The sequence below is a fragment of the Zootermopsis nevadensis genome, unplaced genomic scaffold (genome assembly GCF_977971745.1).
Source record: "Zootermopsis nevadensis isolate Lab colony 2312 unplaced genomic scaffold, Znev_1.0 Znev_ptg000024l, whole genome shotgun sequence".
Lineage (NCBI taxonomy): Eukaryota > Metazoa > Arthropoda > Insecta > Blattodea > Termopsidae > Zootermopsis > Zootermopsis nevadensis.
Genome location: NW_028259156.1, coordinates 16,684,713 through 16,704,769, shown reverse-complemented (window position 1 = coordinate 16,704,769; position 20,057 = coordinate 16,684,713). Strand labels below are relative to the sequence as shown.

The 20,057-nt window shown below is 37.3% G+C and overlaps 1 protein-coding gene across 2 annotated transcripts in view; it reads right to left on the bottom strand.

The window, feature by feature from the left end:
* Positions 1 to 9,872, bottom strand: part of RYa-R (RYamide receptor) — a 123,433-nt gene extending 113,561 nt beyond the window's left edge. For both annotated transcript variants that reach the window (XM_022068661.2, XM_022068662.2), the window contains exons 1-3: positions 9,742 to 9,872; positions 7,358 to 9,403; positions 2,107 to 2,369 (exon numbers count right to left, since the gene is read on the bottom strand). In XM_022068661.2, the coding sequence (XP_021924353.1) occupies positions 2,107 to 2,369; positions 7,358 to 7,711 (617 nt within the window). In that variant the 5' untranslated portion in view covers positions 7,712 to 9,403; positions 9,742 to 9,872. The remainder of the gene's footprint in view (positions 1 to 2,106; positions 2,370 to 7,357; positions 9,404 to 9,741) is intronic.
* Positions 9,873 to 20,057: the final 10,185 nt, after the last annotated feature.

The window sequence follows — 20,057 nt, the reverse complement described above, 5'->3', positions numbered from 1 at the left end:
TAATTTTACAAACCCGTATTAGGGAGGTAAACATTTCAAATCTGAGCCGGATTACCTGCTATCGTGATAGGTTTTTGTTGTTTACCTCAGTCTCTCGAGACGAATAGTAGTAGAATCTTTTTAAAACAAGCCACGATCACTTCCAAATATAATCACTTATTCACTTTTACATTCCCATTAAATTAGACCCTACCTAACATCGATAAGTTCATCAACGTGTTTAAAAACCAAAAATGGAATTAAGAATGCAACGTGCCACATTTGGCACGTGTGTAACTGGTTTCCCACTATTGGTTACGTGTTAGCACCAAAAGGGGGCTACTTGTTACCGCGGCAAGACAGTGGGGCAGAAAACAAGTTAAACAACATTTCCTGCGCTCCCCATACGAGGGCATTATTCTCTATTTATGTGAGTTCTTAACTTGTAAAAGTTGAAACACAGAAGCAAGCGCTACATAATCTCGACCGTGTTATTCAGTCCTGTAAACTATGCAACACACAGTGGAGTAATCTAGAAGGACGAAGGGTAGCAAAATTCACGACTCCTGGAGAAAATGTCATGTGCCTAAACTTACAACAAACTCCAGTGGCTGTAAAACAGGGATTGCGGGTTCTGCACTCAGAGCGCAAATGGAAAGATCCAGAAAAGTTTCCTGGAAGGCGAGATCGCAATAAGATGTGTTTTACTCACCTACAGACTAAACAAAACTCAGCTTTTCAAAGGAATACCCCCTCAGATAAAAGCAAGGGTAGAATGTGGGGACAAAACAGTTGAAGAGTTTAGCTGCTAAATAGGATTTCCAGACTCAAATAAACTTGTTATGAACAACTAAAGTTTTCAGTATTTACGTGTTACCACCAACACAGCGTTATTTGGAGAAAAAGAAGAGACATTATTTTTAAATTCTATAAAGTAATGGACATGTCTAAGCTTCCTCATGATCCAGAATCCTGAACTGTAACTAAAAACCAGCGGAAACGATTAGAAATAAGATTTATCCAACTTGTATAGATAATCAGAAGATCTAGCCGAAATCGCATTAAAACATAAGACAACTAAATAGGATATATTTTCATTACTAAAAATATTATAATTTACGAAACGAATTGACAGTGAAATGTGTAACAAAGAGTGAATCAGCTGTTTCCAAAATTATTTCATATGTTAATATCCAAAGGGAGAAAGGGAAACAGGAAGATCTATGAAAAGATGGAGAGATCAGATTTAGCGTTGTTTCAGTCGAAACAGACTAGCATGTTCAACATCTGAAGTTGATGCCGGTGACATTAAAATCCAAGAAAGAAACGTGAAACGAATCAAGACGTTGTGACTTAATTAAAGCCCGAACTGCAATGACCGTAACTTTGTACAGCAAAACACGTATTTGTCACGATGATAAAATTTACTTTAAAATTAATGAACAGAAAATATTATAAAGCTCCTCATTAAGCAGTGTTTTTCTTCCATCTATTATTTCTTCTCCTTTGTGTCCAAATATTCTCCTCAGCATATTGTTCACAACCAATCACTCCCTTATCCCAAAACCATTTACAACTGCACATATTTCGATTCTTCCATTTGCAGACAGACGACAGTCAGACAAAAGATTAAAAACGAATGGCAGCACCAAACCCTAAGCAACTAACGCCGTGTAGCAGTCCTACTCGAGAAGCTGACAGTACACTCAGCGAAGAAATTCCTCACTTTTCATGAAACTTTAAGGTTCATTACCATGTTCACAAAATCCCACCAGCTGTCCCTATCTTGAACCAGATGAATCCAACCTACACCCCACTTCCAGAAGATTCAGTTTTATTATCCTCCCATTTTTTGCCTAGATCTTATGAGTCGTCTCTTCCTACCAGGTTATGCAACTAAAATAATGTAATCTCCCCCAAACTCTCTACATTCCCCGTCCATGTCCTCCTCCTTTATCTGATCTTAATAAAAACAGGTGAAAAGTACAAATATACTGCTCCTCATTATGTGATTTTCTCCCAACTCCTGTTACGCATGTCTCTTAGGTTCCAAATACCCTCCTGAGGACACTGTTCAATCCGTGTTCTTCCCTTAACGTAGGATACAAAGTCACACAAGAGACTCACGTGTAGCAGTAGCGGTAATGCGGGTTGTCCCATTTTTCCTCGCAGACGAATCTGCCGCACTCCTCGTACCAACTGTGAGGTTGGCTCAAGTTCGATAGCAGCAAGATGGGAAGAGCTGTTCCCAGGGCGACGAGCCACACGACGCCAATGATCACCTTGGCGTGGCGTTTGCTCATCCGAGGTTTAAGTGGCCACATGATTGCCATGTATCGGTCCACACTGATGGCCACAAGAGTGTAGGCGCTCACAAACACTGACACGGCCTGAAAGAACATCCATAAAAATAATAACAATAACAACATTGATTGCATGAACACAGTCATTTTAGTCAACTTTAGGTTTACAGTCCGTCTAGACAACAATTTTTTATAATATTTCCAATGTTTATTAAAAATCCACTACATATTTCGACCTAAAATGGTCATCTTCAGATCTCTTAAAACATGCTTTAGTTCAAGCTGACATTCAAGAGTTTCATACATAACAAACAAATCACCAACTTTGAAAGACAGTCATTTTGGAAACATGAAATATTAATAATCTTTCAAATAAATATGTTATAAATCTTAACGATAAAGCTACATCATGTAGTCTAATTACAGAACTACAAAGCAAACTACGTGGCAAATACTTCAGACCTGTAGTTCTTAGGGCGGTGAAGAAATCGATGTTTGTCTCCCAGATTGTAACGCCATGTGGACTTGTAAGAAGATACGTATCAATATTGAAACAAACGTATTGTCTTTGTTATCAGGAGTAAAGTTCCTGAAGATGGAAACAGTATGTTACTCCGAATCATTGTTATACAACCGGTAGAAGTCCACATAGTTACAAATCAAAAGACCAGTATCGATACGTGATAAACACAGTGTTATAATATTTTAAGTGTAAACGACTTAAAAGAATGTTATGTACTTCATTTGTTGGTGAGCTAGCTGGTTAGTTAAACAAGTAATCTGGTCAGTCGGGTTGTTGATTTCTTCTGTGAATAGTCACTCATCGCCGTTCTAACCCGGCAACAACTCCGACTCAGCAGTCGGACGGGATAGTACCATTACGGTTTTATAGGCGTCGTACGTGAAAGCAGACGAACATCAGCATCTATTGTTATCAGCGAGTCCTTCACTCGACAACGCGAGAGATTATGAGATTAGCTGTCATTTATCACATACTTCCCCGTTCATTACATAATCATTAATTACAATGTGACTCAACATTCATTGCTGAATGAACCAACATAAGCAATAAATAGTGCAAGGTCGTTCACTTCTTCTCAGATTTGCCCGATATCGTTTCCGACAGCGTATGTAATCTAACGCGCATAACACGGTCCATTATCTTCAATCAGTGTGGAAATTCTTACTCTGTTGAGCTCGTGTGTAAATTTATGCTCATTAACGTAATGAAGACTAGCAGCCTCTCTTCACTGAACACGACGTCCCAAAATATTCTGAGTGTCAATCAGGTATAAAGAGCCCCTTCTTAGAGATTTAAAAGTATTTAAGCAGAGAAAAGTTTGGAATGGGCGAACGTTCTTTGGAACAAAATTTTTAAATTCAGGATGGGGCAAGGATTTTACTTCCTGAGGACAGAGTTCAGGAGTAAGCTCTGTGAACGTGTTAATAAATCTTCTGTTTCCACAAAAAAAATTTGACCAGCTGAAAGACGTCAAGTTTACAGGCACGATTTACGCCGTATACTCAGATATAATTCAAACACACATATTAATTTACTGGTTTCGACTGCAGTATGTTTAACATTTCTCTCTGCAGTTTTGCATTAGCTCTGGATCAAAAAAAAATAAATTTAAAACACAATATGCACTCATGCACCATGGAATGTAATGCAGTAATAATCAGATTGCAGTCTGCAGACTAAGTACAGTGTGTTTAACCCATTTAAAATTCCATGCTAACAGGAGCACGGAAATTAGTTTAAAACCAAACATCATTGAATACTAAACCCAATACAACGATATTCATTCTTTTTCAGGGACCCCTAACAATAAATTTAACAACACTGAAGTCATTTAATGAATTATTTATAACATTTTAATTTACTAAACCTATATTTTAAATTTTAATGTTTATATAATGCCACAGTGTTATAAAATGCTAATAGTAATTAACATTTAAACAAAAGGAGCAGAGTTATTCTAATTTGTGCCAATTTCTATTGTCATCAACAACCATTATTTTCACAGACAATTTTAATGTCACTTCTACCATAAACTGGTCTTTAGTACAACAGACAAACACCATAGAGCACGATCCTCCTTGAGAAGCTTATAGTAACTCATCTGGTCGCAATTTTCTACATTTAAAGAAACTTCAAGATTCACTGGGTAGTATCCACATCTCATTACTGTACCTCACAGTTTTAATATTATACCATCTACATCTAGATCTACCAAGTAGTCTGCTTCCTTATAATCAAGAATTTTTGTACCCGCCGGAACAAGATAGTTGTTCCTGCAAAACATGTTTTCGTTGAAGACAAGTGTTACCGTAGGAGGACCGCGAAACACAGGATTGTAAGAGGAAGGCAAATCCCTGAATGCATCGCACGCCCCAATAAATTACTATTAGCCTACCACCTCAACCTTACACGCGTAGTCTACTTCATCATTACATGCCAGTATCACTTCAAATTGGCAATTTTCTTGGTCGACACGAATAAGCCTCGGTTAAGAGGCTTTAATTCTCTCGCTAGAACACCCCTTGCTTTGCATGAAGCACTACTAGAGTCTAAACTTACGGTGAACAGTCCACTGAACGTCACTTTAACTAGCTTTGAACATAGCAGGACTACTTTGCTACTCCGAACTGAAACATACCACAGGTGGCAGCACAGAAAATAAGCGAGTGAGTCCTGAGTATTACCAACTCTGGCCATTTCTATTTTATGCACGAAACAAGTAGGTACAAGTGAAATTATATTTTTTGTGCGGTCTTTGCACGAAAAACACAAAAATTAACACAAAGCAGGTGGGATCTTTACATAATGCGCATTATTTTTCATTCAAGCTTATGTGAGTCTCAAGTTTTAATATTAATAATTTTGACAAAAGATAATAAATATATTCTTTAAAGAAATGTAAGTACATATCTGATCAATTTCCATTCAAAATTCCACAATGCAGCAGGTACTGTAACCCATTAAATAGTGTGGAGCATTTAACGATGCTGTTTGAAACTCAGACTATAACGTCAAAGAACATGATAATAAATAATAAATTCAGTGGATATAGAAGGAAGCGTTCGTGGCCAAATTTGTGTTTCACAGACGAAAGTTATAAAAGACACGAATCTTAAACATGCACAGACTATAAAGTGAAGCCTCGCGGCACATCATACACAGATTAGTTAGTAAAACTCAAGCCTTGACTGTTATCAGATTATCAGCTTAACTGTTTTAATATCGAGTTATTGTCTAATTTTCACAGCATAAAAAATGTTAAAATGCTTTTACGAGAAAAGCAACAAATACTGACTGCACTTTAGTATATTTATGATCACACTTCAACCCTGAAAATGGAGGCATTTTGTTCCTCCGAAATGTTAATATATACCTAGAAGTCCACACGGCGTTACAACCTAGGAGGCCCACCTCAACATTCTGAATCTTTAAACCCCAATACATCGCTGTAGGAAGAGCTGTAAAAACAGGAAACTTTTAACTTCTACTGAGCAGTCTTCCACTTCACTCATTATCCAATGTATCCTACGAAATTAAATTAAGGTAGCGTAAGCGAAATTGAGGAGAGGAAATTCGTACTGCAGTTTTAACTCACTAGGTGAAGAGGTCGACGTGTAATAGCGCTGGTTAAAATCAAATATTCCAACAGTGAATTAACTTCAGCTGACCTAATTTTAGTGCAAGGTTGGGTGCACTGTTTGATGAAAGAAATTGATGATCGTGTGAGAATATCCAGAGTAACTAGCTAGATCTTCAATTCGACAAACTTTTGCCTACAGTACGTCAAAACATACAGAACTGAAAACGTTCAGATATGAAACTACGTTGTATCTAGCCCTGTACTTCATTATAAAATGTTTTTAGTTATGTGCCAAGAGAAATAAACGACCTTCATGGAAATATTTATACTTGGATTTATAGTGTCAGAAAGGTAAGCATCACGATGAATCGACTTTTCTTTGCTCCAAAAAGACGTGTGGCGAAGTTGAGTAGGGAAAATAAAATTTTCCTTCAGCATGACAAAAATAATGTGAGTGTGATTTCCAAAATTGACTGTATACTTCTTCTGTATGATAAAAATAATAAGTGTATTTCTAAAATGGATGGTGTTATTTACTTTTATTCTGTGTGACACAAGTAACGAATATCTAGTTTACAGAAGAAAACTGTACTTAATGACATTTCAATCTCAAACTCAGAGGAACTGAGGCAATATTTTGATAAGCTAGCGGTCGAACAGTTAAGACTTACACCCAATTCCTTCTATTTAGACTTCACACATTCTGTTTTTCGCCTTTCTTTTGTATTCTTTCATTTTTTTTAATGTATTCTTTCGTATTTCTTCCTTTTCCTGTGTTTTTATTCCTTCGACGTTACCTCTTTATCGAATCTATTATGAAATAAAATATACAACCAAAATGCACGCGAACTCGAGCAGTGAAAATGTATGAAGATATCCGTCTTCTGGGTTGTTGCGCTGTGTAGTCTGGTCGATGTTAACCAACGTTTCAGAGGTCATACTGCCTCCGTCATCAGGGCGATGAGTATTCATCGCCCTGATGACGGAGGCAGTATGACCTCTGAAACGTTGGTTAACATCGACCAGACTACACAGCGCAATAACCCAGAAGACGGATATCTTCATACTCACCGCTGTGAGAACCTCAAGTCTTACAAAATGTATGCTTGTTTACGGAAGGCACCCTGTACGAATCTAGTTTAGGCTCGCGATTATTCTGGCTGAGACATTTCGTAATGTCCCTCAGTCACAGAAAAGGAGAATGCCGGACCAGTACCTTCAAGTAGAACATTACCGCCTTTTTCAGATCCTCAAATACTCACCATTCATAATCTGCTTCGCATCTCATTCGACGACACAAAAACAACAGTTCTATGAAATAACCTACTAATGAACAAATGGTGGACCTGAAAACTTCACTTATCTTATAACTCTCTCTAGTCTGCTGTTCTACCGACAAGAAAAAAACAAAACACAAAATAAACCACTGCTAATTATTTCGATTTTCCATGAAAAAAAAGTCGTTCGACTGACCTGAGAGTAACTGACGGTGTGACACATCTCGGCTCCAAAAGGCCAATACTGAAGCAGCAGAGTGGACACAGAAGAAAATGGCACGCAGAACAATGTCATGAGGATGTCACCCACAGCAAGGTTGACTATGAAGTAATTGGTGACTGTCCTCATACGTGGAGAAGATTGTACCACGTGACAAACAAGCCCATTGCCCGCCAAAGCAAGCATGAAGATGAAGCAATACATTATGTACACTGCCGCCTGATAACAAGGGGATGTGTCAACACCACCGGGACCATTCTCGCAAGATATGTTAAAGCTTGAGTTGTACCAGTAAGAGTAATTAGAGGTGAAGGTGAAGTTGGGGTCCATGATGTTTCCTTTGCACTAAATCACTTCTATGGTTGAACTAATCACTAATCAGTACGAGTGTTCAACCACTGTTCAGAAGCACTAATAGGATACAAGACGCAACAATTGAAAAGCTAAAATGTTTAATAATCAATTTTCTACGTTTCCAAAAATTCTGTTTAGAGTCGCAACATGACACAACAGTTTAGCGGCTCAAATATGTTCAACTATCAACCATTCCCCAAGGATCTGTTCACAATCACACCAGGTGTAGCTGAACACGTGACACAATAGTTCCAAGGCGATAACATACAGAAATAAACTTTCTGCATTTTCCGAAGGTGTGTTCAAAATCATATGGAATGTATCAAAACATCTGACATTACTGTTCAAACACACGATATACAAAATTCAAATGTCTGCATTTTCCATAGTCCTGCTAAAAATCACACGAAATATATTCAAACACCTGGCTAAACTGTTTAAATACGTAATCGAGAATTGTCAATCATTCTTCACGTCTGATCTATAATAAACAAGCGAAACGTAACATTTTATATAAAATCCACTAACTATGAAAACTTTCACGGCCCACTTTAAAACCCTTAATACACTTAAAGTTCACTTCCCGGAAACGCAATGAATATAACTCATCACTTACGAGCACATGCAACCCTAATCGCCTACTTTATCAATGGCTTTCTTATAGATACAAATGTACAGAATAAAAGTTAATCTGACTCCACTGAAATAGCAAGGGTAACAGTGAGAACCACGCACTTATCTTTAAAAGATAAAATCGCTTAAAAGCACTGGCTACTGTCATCGCAACAATCAGTTAATTATAATTTGTGCTGACAGGAGGGAAAACCCTGCAGATATGTTCAGTCGTCTTAATCAGAAACCGTGAATGAGGGCAATACATCGTTCTACGTTCCCTGACTTGAGAACAGCTTCTTTGATCTTCTAAGGCTGAGGAAAACCGACGTACAGCTCAGCGAATCACAAAGCAATAATGATTACAACAAAGAATTTACTGTCATTTTTCAAGTAAGGTGACAGTCACAGACACGCATTTCTACGCAATCACAGCACAGAAGCAAGACTTCAATCGTTTTAAAAACTGTATTTTTAAGGAACTAAAACACGAGTCTTCTTGAAGTCTCAAACACAGTGCTACAATGAAATATAAGTCCACAAAACTCTCGGTACACTGGACTGAATAATAAGATTATCATAGAATTATTTGTTCATAAATTACACAATAAACACTGTTCCGTGATGAATATTAATGTCCATTTCATAAACAAGTATGAACAATTTAAAATGTAAATACAATTTTATTTCAGGTTCCATAATACCCGTCAGTTCTGTAACTAGCTACAGTTCGTTCCATAGCTCTGTTTAAGTTGTATTGAGGATTAGACCACAAATTTTCCCATTCTTAACTTAGATTTCAATTAATACTTCACATTTATATTTCAGGAACTTCAGAAAATTATTTTCACACAACGCAAATCGTCAGAATATCGATCATTAAACAGAGGGTCAAGACTTTTGAAACAATGAATTACTGTTCTATTACGAGCTGAAGAATGACACTGTCTAGCATTTTCTTGTCTATAAGGAAGTCCCCGAATTGTCGGCGATTATAAACATCCCATCAGCTGCAAATGGGACTCCCAACACATTCTTGAACTGGAAATTCAGAATCTGCGACAGAGAATTAAACGTATATACATAAGGTACCCATGATGTTTCTTCCAGTGTGTTTATCGCAATGGAAGTTAAAGAAAAGTTTTTAAAGTTTTATGTAATGGAATTAGAGAAAATTGGTAGTACTAACAATATATTTACAGAAAACATCAACAGGACTCTAGACTTTTATCAAGTAACGTTTTGCAGAATATAAAGAGTTCTATGTCAGTTAATAAATTTCAGTTACAACAAATTGTTAGTCGCTATTCAGAGAACAAACGTTTGGTTCCCTGAAGCTACCACACTTCACGTATTCTCATAAAACTATTAACATTTGTTACAATTTTATGTACCTTTGAACGCAAAATAAACCGGAGTTTCTTCGCAGCATAAGTCCTGCAGCTAATAGAACATAGAGTTCGCTTAGCGCGAAGTTCGCGGCAGAATCTGAGTGATCGTGACGCAGCTTCCTGGCGTCCGGACCGACGAGCAAGACGCGACTGATGTCCGGAATTCAAACGAGCAGCAGAAAGCCACGCCGGCCGGCGTGCGCGCCGAACGGCGCTGTGCATTAAGGCGACGCGTCTGAATTCTCGAGGCCCACACAGGTCAACCTAAAGACCAATGTTCGACTCCCGGCTTGGGGAAGGGGTGGGACATTTCTCTTTGGGCCCACTGTTCGTCCTCTTGGACTGGTGTTTAAGCACAGGGACTTCATCTGACTTGGAGGCCCATTTTTTGCACCTTGTTCATATGAGTGTCACTTAAGTAACACAACGGTTGGCAACTGACAATATCCAACATTATTCTTAATAAGCCCTATTTAACCCTTTACAGCACAGTTGTTACTACACGTGCCACCTGTTTTAACATTCGATAACTCTGCGTGTTGCATGATGGGCTTTCTTACGGCTCTCAGAACAGCGACCGTTTCCCTGAACAACATAAAAGACGTTTGTCTCCGCCAGCTGTTAATTTCATTTCTGACAATTTTATCATTAGATTACTAAGAGGGGTGCTGAAATTTATTACGATCAATTTTTTTTAGAAAAATTTAAAATTTCGATTTTATCTTTGCATAAACTAGAACGATATAACACAAAATTAAATCCTCTCAGTAACTATTTACTTTACTCCAAGATACCGAATATCATCAAATTCAGATCAGTACTTTTAGAGATGAAAAAGACAAGACAGACAGACAGATGGGCATTAACGGCTTGACCATCAAGCGTTTACTTACTTACTTCGACGAAAACACACAGCTAAATATGTATCTGATCTGCAACATTAAGTATCGACTTTCCAAGTCACCCCAGTGGTTCAAAGACTGCTTTATTGTAGTTCTTAATTAGTCAAAAGCGCATTAGTTCGCAGTAAGCAGAACTGGCACAGCATTGTTAGGACCTACAACAGGCCTGAGCCTGTTACAAAAACACATAGCCTGGAGATTTATTTGGCCTGCAAGAAACATCACAAGCGGCCAGGATCGATAACACTGTTTTTGTTTCCCGTCTCTAAAGCTTTTCGCGCGCAAGCAACAAGAAATTAATATTAACACAGATAAAAACGAATAACTGGTTATGTTACGTCATTCACAAGAGTACCTAATGTCTAAGACAGAAAAAAAGTTATTTTCCTATGTACCGGATACACAAGAGCATAGGCAATCGTGAAATTGCCATTTTGGGATAGTTTAATAGAAAAAGTTATTAATAATTAAGAAGCAGGTTTAAAATAATTAATGAACTCTTGTGGAAAAAAACACGATGTTTCCTTTCTCGTATTAGGAAACTCTTTGCCTACACAGACTTCAAAACGTCTTATTCTTAATCTTCGTCCAGGTCTGGTACTCGTAGCCAATTGCTTTTACCTAGTCTCATGGTTAGCCAACATCTCTCACCTATATCAGTACGAATATCTAATTTCGCTTCCCTCTAAATGTGTATGCCCAGTTAAGGGTCTTCAAAATCTGATCTGAGCTGAGTCTATCCCCCTTTTGCCTCCGACTATTGATTTATTCAACACAGGCTTCCATCTCAGTATTTGTTTCAATTTGAAGACTTTTAGTTTAATAAATCACATTAAATAGCCGCTTTATCAAATTAAGTACAGCTAACTACATGATTCTTTGCATATGGATTCCTATTTCCGAAAATAATAAGTGGTTATAATTAAAAAAATGAACTTAATTTGCAACTGCACAAAGTTTATTAAGTCAAAAGTCATAGCCTAACGTACAGGCCTAAGCTATGCTAAGTCGCCACTTAGTCGGCCATTACATTAATCACTGTAAGCCTGTAATGCACAATGGCAGATTACGTGGATTGTTCAGGACGAGTTCCAGTGAACCAGCGTGACAGCGGTAAACACTGTGAAATGTCTAATGCAAACACACAAACGCATTCATCCTGCATTAAATTACAGTACTTGGAACTGCAAAGTTAGAACAGTCTGAACAACATAGATGGGATATGTGTTTCTAAAGGCACTTGTGCTCATTTTTATATCTACAATAAGATTTTTTGACGGCTGTGCCGCTATGAATAGGATAAGCGACAACCGAAGCTGTGACAACACGTACGTGAAAGGCAGTGTCATTCCGTTTAGAAAATATGTCTCCAAACACCTTACGGCGGAAGCTAAGAAACCGACGCTGTCGAAGACGTCACATTTTGCGCTGTTGTGCCTCAGGATGTCGTTGAGGACAACAGTGGAAAACCAACGCCGAGCGTCAGGAAATCAAACACAGCAGCGTCAACTTCGGAAAGTGAATTCAACAGAAACCCCGGAAAGCTAAGCGTCACGATTCTGGCAAACCGACGCCGTGCGTCAAGACGCATATATTAGAGATGAGGATGGCTCGGGAACCATACAACGCTAGCAAAGCGACGCAGAGTGTATGGACAAAAACTATCACGACGCCAAGCGCCGAGACGTGGATAACTGTAAACATACCAAACCTAATATAACTCAACCCATCTAAAATAACCTAAACATACCTTACCCGACCTAACGTAAGCTGAGATAACCTGATCTAACCCGACCCAATCTGATTTAACCTGTCCTAACTTATCCTATCAGAACATAACCAAACCTTAGCGCGACTAGACAAACTCGCCTACCTCACGACGGTCGCCAAGGTCGCCAAGGGCTTAATACTCGTCAGGTCACGACGGTCGCCAAGATCGCCACGGTGGCTCCCCGTAGTAGCACTACGGGCACGCCGCTATTATTTAATAAGTCAGTCCGTACCGCAAAGGAAACACTTCACCTTTACGAAAATCAGTTTGTTAATTATGTTTAAAAAATAATAGCTGTTTACACCGAAAATTAAACTGAACATAAAAAGTGCAGACTTGCACATTGTCAAGTAGTTGAAACAGGTAGTACCACAAAACAAGGGTGAAACTGGTGATTTATAGTGAATATCTCGTGCTCTGCTCTTGGCTATTCTGAGTATGTAATCACGCGATTTACAGAGTGAGCTTAACTGCATCGCTCGTTACGTGATTTTAGACCGTTAGAATGAAGATTTAAGATAATTGCGTAAAATATTTAGAGAGAGTGCAACTTTATCGTACTTGCAGTCAGAAAAGAACAGAAAATAATGTGAGTCTATTTTTATAAAATGTGAGTGTTATTTATAATTTATAGGTCACTGAATGTTCTTGTTCAGACAGTTGAATAGACTGAAGTTTTCTGTTTCCAATTATAAATTTCAGATTATCTCTTGTAGATTAAAACAAAATTTCTTAAGCATATCCAGGTTTTAAGAAGTCGGAGAGACGACATAAAACTCTTTTAATATCAAGAAAAACTTACGACGAACACCTCATTAAAACAAGGCTCTGGCGACCGAGTCTCGGAAGTTCAACCACAACGCACGCCATAAAAAAACTTTATTACGTAATTCGAGGTACTGGGTCATAAAATATAAATAATAAAACCGAGAAAGTAAAAATGCTACTATCAAAACTTAGATCAAATTACATTTAATTAGATTTCTTACTAAAGAAATGAACCCCCATCTATTCATTCATCTCCACTAAACAAACGCCTTTATTTGTACACTTCAGACTTCGAGATCTTTCTCTTCTTGACTTGAAGATAACCCCTTATGGCGTCGATTTTTGTTTCTTAAATCCCAGCATGTCTGCATAGCCCTTCACGTGCATACTATCCTGCCATGTCCAGGTCTTTGCCTTTCGGGGAGCCAGTAGTCAAGAGGATGATCCTGGTGTCTTTCCACCCTTCTAAGACATTCCAGCCAGATTTATGCTTACAGTGGTAATTTATTTTCGACTGGGTCTATGCTTGGTGCCCTTAAAATATAATTTCTAATAAACGTATTATGAACTTGTAAAAATATAATAAAAACCCATATGAATAAATTAATAAAAATGTCAGTACTAAGAGAACAGTGATGTCTTTATTCACAAAAATTAATTCCATTACAAAGTTTAAGAATGAGTTCTTTGCACGACGTGTATGAATGAAATGTATATCTGTCCATTCATGTGTTTCATATCCAAAACTATTTAATGGATTTGGATTAATTATAGGCGTCTAGACCGAAGACTGCAGAACAAACACTTCAGATCTTCAACCTATATCGTGCACTCCATAGCAAACGTCACGCATTTTTACTTATTTACAGGAGTTCCCGATTTTTTATCGTCACAGAAACCACATAATCATTATTCTGTTGTCAGAATTCTCCTTTGTAACAACAGAACACAAACCTATGCTATGACGCACACGGCCGATCCTTTACCTATCTAATAAATCAGACCTGAGTTTCTTCCCACCGAATCAAAATGCCGTGATTCCTAGAGACTTCTTGCAGATTACCACAAAATCGATTCAGATTCCATCAGACGCGTTCCGTCTAATGGGGACATTAAAATCAACTTACAGAAGTCATGATGCACTTAGGCGATGTAACAGCTCGCGTCGTAATGACATCCACCCCAACACAAAATCCTGCCAACAAGGGATACCAGACTAAAGTAATTACAACAGCGACGGGTTACTATTTAAGATCTAATTCACTCCACGGTGCAGAATCTTCGTAGAGCAGCTGATAGTTACTTCCTACTCTCGCAGATTTCATCGGTTCTTCACCGTCTTCACAAATCCTGTCGTGCACGCAGGCCACACTTTCATACCTTATTCGTCTAACATTTTAATATTATACTCCTATCCTTTTCTCATTTATTTCGTTATCTTCTTATATTTTCCTCCACTTATTTACTCCCCTCCTTCCACAGTTCGTCTGGTCCTCAGTTTGTCTGTCTCCTTCTGAATAAACGTACTTATTTTTCTGTTTCCAAATTTCATGGAATTAATCATTATCAGAGTTTGTCGGTAATTGATGTTGAATATGAGCACGTACTGAATGAGTCGTGAGACACTGAAGATTTTTTTTTTGAGGCTATGAATAGAAATGTTCATACATAAGAGAGATAGATAAGTCTGAAATTTGGCATTGAACTGTGATATCACCCACAACGTAAATGACTTAAATACCAAATTTCAAGGTCAGCATAAACTCATTTCTGATATTTATGGGGCTGACAAAGCTTTCGAAATGAATATCAAATCTAAAACTTCTTGACGATGGTGAAGAGTCAATTGAATAAAAATGTACTTGGATATTATCCATCGTCTAGTAAATATAAAACGTAAAACGACGTTTCGGAGATGGGACTCTATCTCCGTCTTCAGGTTCCTACACAGTTGGGCCCACTAGATAGAGCTAATCCCTATCTCCGGAGATAGGGATTAGAGTCCCATCTCCGAAACGTCGTTTTACGTTTTATATTTACTAGACGATGGATAATATCCAAGTAAATTTTTATTCAATTGACTTTCGAAATGAAGCTTAAACTATTTCAGAAATACAGCATGTCGCATAAATATTTATATATAAAGCTGACATACGTAATGGTTGCGTGTATACGTATTTTTTGGACATTCTGTACTTGGAAAATGATGACTTGATATCATTTTTCTTCCTGTGATCTTCTTCACAAAGATGGATCTGTAAATGTTCCCTTCACAAGTGTCCGCTTTGTAGAATTATTTGATTAATTCAGCGGAAATTTTAAAATGAAATTCAAAGACTATCGTACAATTTTGCGTATCTTTGGAAATGCATTCCCCGGTGAAGAAATTGATGCACCAGAAAAACTAGAACTTTAAGTGACTGAACTGCAGTATGACTCAATTTCTCGTCCAACTAATAAGCTTTAATTACCTTTTACGTTTCTTGGTCCTATGACTTGCTAGCACATTTGGAAACTGCACTAAGTAGCACGTACACATGTAAACATTTTTCTTTCACGTATGAAACAAAGCAAATCCAATTTCCACTCAGGGATCATCGATGCACACGAACATGATATGAGGCGAACTGACATTTCAAAAATGGAACCAAATGCTAATTCTCTTCCAACGCAAAGGTAAGCCCAATTTTTACACTAACGCATGATTTTATTATAATGTTAAGTTTTGTGTTGCTTATGGTACATATGATACATATGATACTGAAAAACTCCGGTCCAGGTAGCACATTACATCTTTCAATGTGGCCCGCCCCTGGTCTAGTACTTCAATGACTATCACCACCGAGGAAGTAATAATTTTCAGCTTTAAATTTGTAAATTGTTTGTATTTCGTTTATGAATAAAACTATCTTAGTTTCAACGCTTTAATAAATCTCAGGATTTATAATACGCTCAAAGTTCTTCTGCCTTTGCGTAATTTCTTCCTTTCATAAGATAACTCCACACCGCGTGTGTTTAACGTCGGCTCTCGGTTAACGGAACAGGAACCATAACACTCAAATACGCTACACTGAAAGCTTTGAGACGTTCGTTGTTGTTTAATCCATCCATCCTCAAAATTAGTTCCCTCTTTCAACCTAACCTAACTTTACATCGAATCCATCTGAACACTCTTCTCTGAAGTCTGCAGCAATTCAGAGTAAACGATGTGACAGACATAAATTTTTTCAGAAAACATCTGATGTATTCCGGTAATAAACCGATTCACATGAATAATACAAAGGTCCCTACTATATTAAACTTATATTTTATTTCTCTTTATTCAAAAGTGAAAGAAACCGAAATATTGTCTACAGAGGGAATTCATTCTACGTTTTGTCTCACTGTAGTAAAACATGTAATACACAAGAACTTTCGCTAGTCCTTTGTAACAAGCATTTTATACATTTTATTAAAGTACTAGAAAATAAATTAAAATGTGTATATGATGTTCATAACGACTTCAGAAATATTTTCTAATAAATGTGCAACTGAAAAAATCGTAATAAGAAAATGAAATAACATGTATGCAAAAAATACAAGACCTAAATTAAAATATTATAAACGACTAACAGAATAAGTAAATCACTTACATCATTTTATACGTTGGTAAATAACAATTGTGTTATTTATTTACCGCTGGAAAATTAAGGACACAATTAACACAACACCTTCAGAGAAATGTAACAAAATAACATCATTAAAGAAAGAGTATGCATAAAAAAATTTCTATATTAATATCAACCAGACATCTCAACACTGGGGATCATCTTCAGCTAGCTGGAGGTTACTTGATCTAATTAGACATTTGGTGGGACCCCTTGGACGAGTGATCAGCCCTTCGCAAGGTCTCTGTCCGTACAGAGGATAGTGCAAAAATAGAGGGACGCGGACAAACATCAATGTCTTGAGTTGAATTCGAACCCACGGCCCCAGTTTCCAAGCGCACGAGGCCCAAGCCCCAGACCTCGCGAACACTGTGACCGCCCACCTTCCACGTCTAACTAAATTCTCTTCCCGTCTACAAAAGTTACAGCACTTTTAATTTTTATGTGAGCTACTCGTCTCCCCATCTCATCCTGGAGTTCATCATCGCAATAAAATTCTCCGTTGGGTTCGGTTATCAATCTCAGCGTGTTGCTTCCAAATACCTTCACTTATCAGAAAAGGAAAACTTTTACAATTTTGCATCTTCGTTTTTAATTATCATACTTTGCGGCATATACACCACAGAATGTGTAAGTACTCATGAGGGAAGTGTGTACTCGTATGTAACTCTGATGTGAAACTTCGGGCGCGTTGTCAAAATGTAATCACCAACTTCCGTTGTGTAAACAAGTTGTAATTACAACAGCAATGCTCATTAACAATTCACTGAGTTATTTTGCCTACATGCCCCTGAGACCTACGGGCTGTCACATTTAGAGCAATCCCCCCCCCCCAATAAACGGCTGCTTAAAGTGGTGCTTGGTGAATTTCAAAAAAAAATCCTTATTTGCGCTTTTACGACGGTGAGAGATAAATGATGCACTGTTTCCTGCAGCCAAGTTGAAAATAACTATGATACTACAATATTATATCAGATACGACGAATATTTGCGTTTAAGTTTATAGGGTCCTTGAAGGCTTTCCACAGAAATAGGTACGTACCAAAACATTCGATATATCGATCTATCCCCTCCGACGTTCTTTTTAAATTTCTTCAGCTATCAGACGATTCTTTTCAATTTGATATTTGAACTTCTCACAGCAATGAAAATGTCTCCTGTGTTGTAACGCCATGCGAACTTACAGGGAGATAAAAAAATTTCGGAGGAACATACTTCCGCCATCTTCAGTTCTGAAGTTGGAGGTTGAAGATTCTTTAGAAATGTTGGTACACATCAACAAGTAAACATAGCGTTACAACCCAGAAAACCAACATCCACTTTTCATAACAAGTCTTATTCTGCTATAGTGAAATTTCAACTGGATAAATGCAACTCCATCATATTTGCTTTTCAGTTTAAAATTCCTCTGTACAGATTTTATAAAATAAATTTTATCCCAAACTTCTAATTCTTGTTCAATTTTTTTCAGCAGATGATACGTCTGGAGAAGAAAAGTTGTGCTTTTGAAATGATATTAAATGTGTTGCTACCAAAGCTCCAGGGGACAAGACCAGTGATTGAGATTAGTATTGACATTGTTTCAACTTCTTCAACAATTATATTTTTGAGTTCTATAAAGAATTTTTTACTTAAGTCTTACTCCATCCACCTTTCAAGAGATTTTGTTAATGGTCCCTTGTTTCTGTTATTCAGTCTACGCTTTCATTGTTATCCTAAACATAACTCTTTTGCTGCAATCAACAGTTCTATAAATTTATCCAGGTTCATCCCAGTAAAATTTTAATTAAAATTTTCGACTACTGAAGATTTGTCATATTTATAATATTGCGTTAAGCCTCTGTTATTGTTATTAGTATTACCATTATTAATTTTCCATTATGAATCGGTTTCGCCTATAAACACGACAAGAGTAAGTGCCTTACAACAAACATTTTCCAAAGTAAACGTGTAAATGAAATGTGTTGGATTGTTTCTGATATGTACAATCCAAGTATCTTCCTGAAACAGGACAATGTCATGTTAAAAAAATTACGGAGCTACAGAGCATTTATTGTTCCTCGATATGGCCTTCGGCCAGTCTACAAAATATCCAGAATTCAGGCTGTAGGACGGATTATTTAGTTCACTACAGACATTTCATTTTCATGTCAAACCGGTTCTCTCCCCGCAAACTAGTAAAAACAATTATCATCAAAACAAAGACAATGAAATGCCTGAGACTGACGGCAACTTCTGACACCTTCTGCACGAAGCATAACGTACAGCTTGCTAGCCATCGAACACTGTCGGTGAAGCATCCACCTATTTATACAAGAAATGGGAACTTATTTCGTATATGAGAGATTGTTTAAAGAGCAGAGAATTTTTACCTCGCTGTCCCGAGAGAAGCCAAGTACTTATAAAACCATTGTCTCAAACTATACGCGTATATCATCTCGAAAAGCACTCCTGGCACCGAGGGCAATGTACATTCTTACATGGCATTTTTATAGCTGCATTATAATTATTGGATCAGGTTTCTAGAGACCACGTATACATGCATTTATATAGTATCGTAGCATCTATTGCTGAAGCATCTTCATGAAAAATAATAAAGTTAGCGCTATTTTCTTAACCCATAATTCTCTTACTCTCATTCTAATAAAATCATGTTTTAAACATAAAATTTTATTAAAAAACATCGGTCCTGAAATCCTATTTACGTCAAAACGCTCTGAGATTATAAAAGTGACAGAACGTATGGTAAAATATGTAATGGTAACAATGCAAGTAGTAAGAATATATACTTGGTATTCTGTAAAAAAAGTCGCATTGTTTCATAAACCTCTTAAAAATAGTAACACTTTTATTGTAACACTCCATAAACATTTTGGTATAATAAACATTTAACAAAATAGAAGTATCTGCTTGACTATGCGCTATGTAGTAAGGTTGGATTTGCAATAACAGACATGTATAAACGTTAATACAATTATATAAAAAAGAAGCAAAGAAATATTTCGAAAAACACGTGTCCTCCAATCCTGTTAATTTTCGCCCACACAGAATTCCTACAAATGTTCTCTACCAAATCTGTAACCCAAGTAAATTTTCAGAGCGATGTCTCACCAAACCCTGGTGCTCGCATATTTTTATATCTCTAAACTCCATAAAGATCGTCATTTTCGCCGAAACACGAGCGCAAATCCTTTGAATTTTGGGTCTTTTAATAAAACTAAGACTCCATAC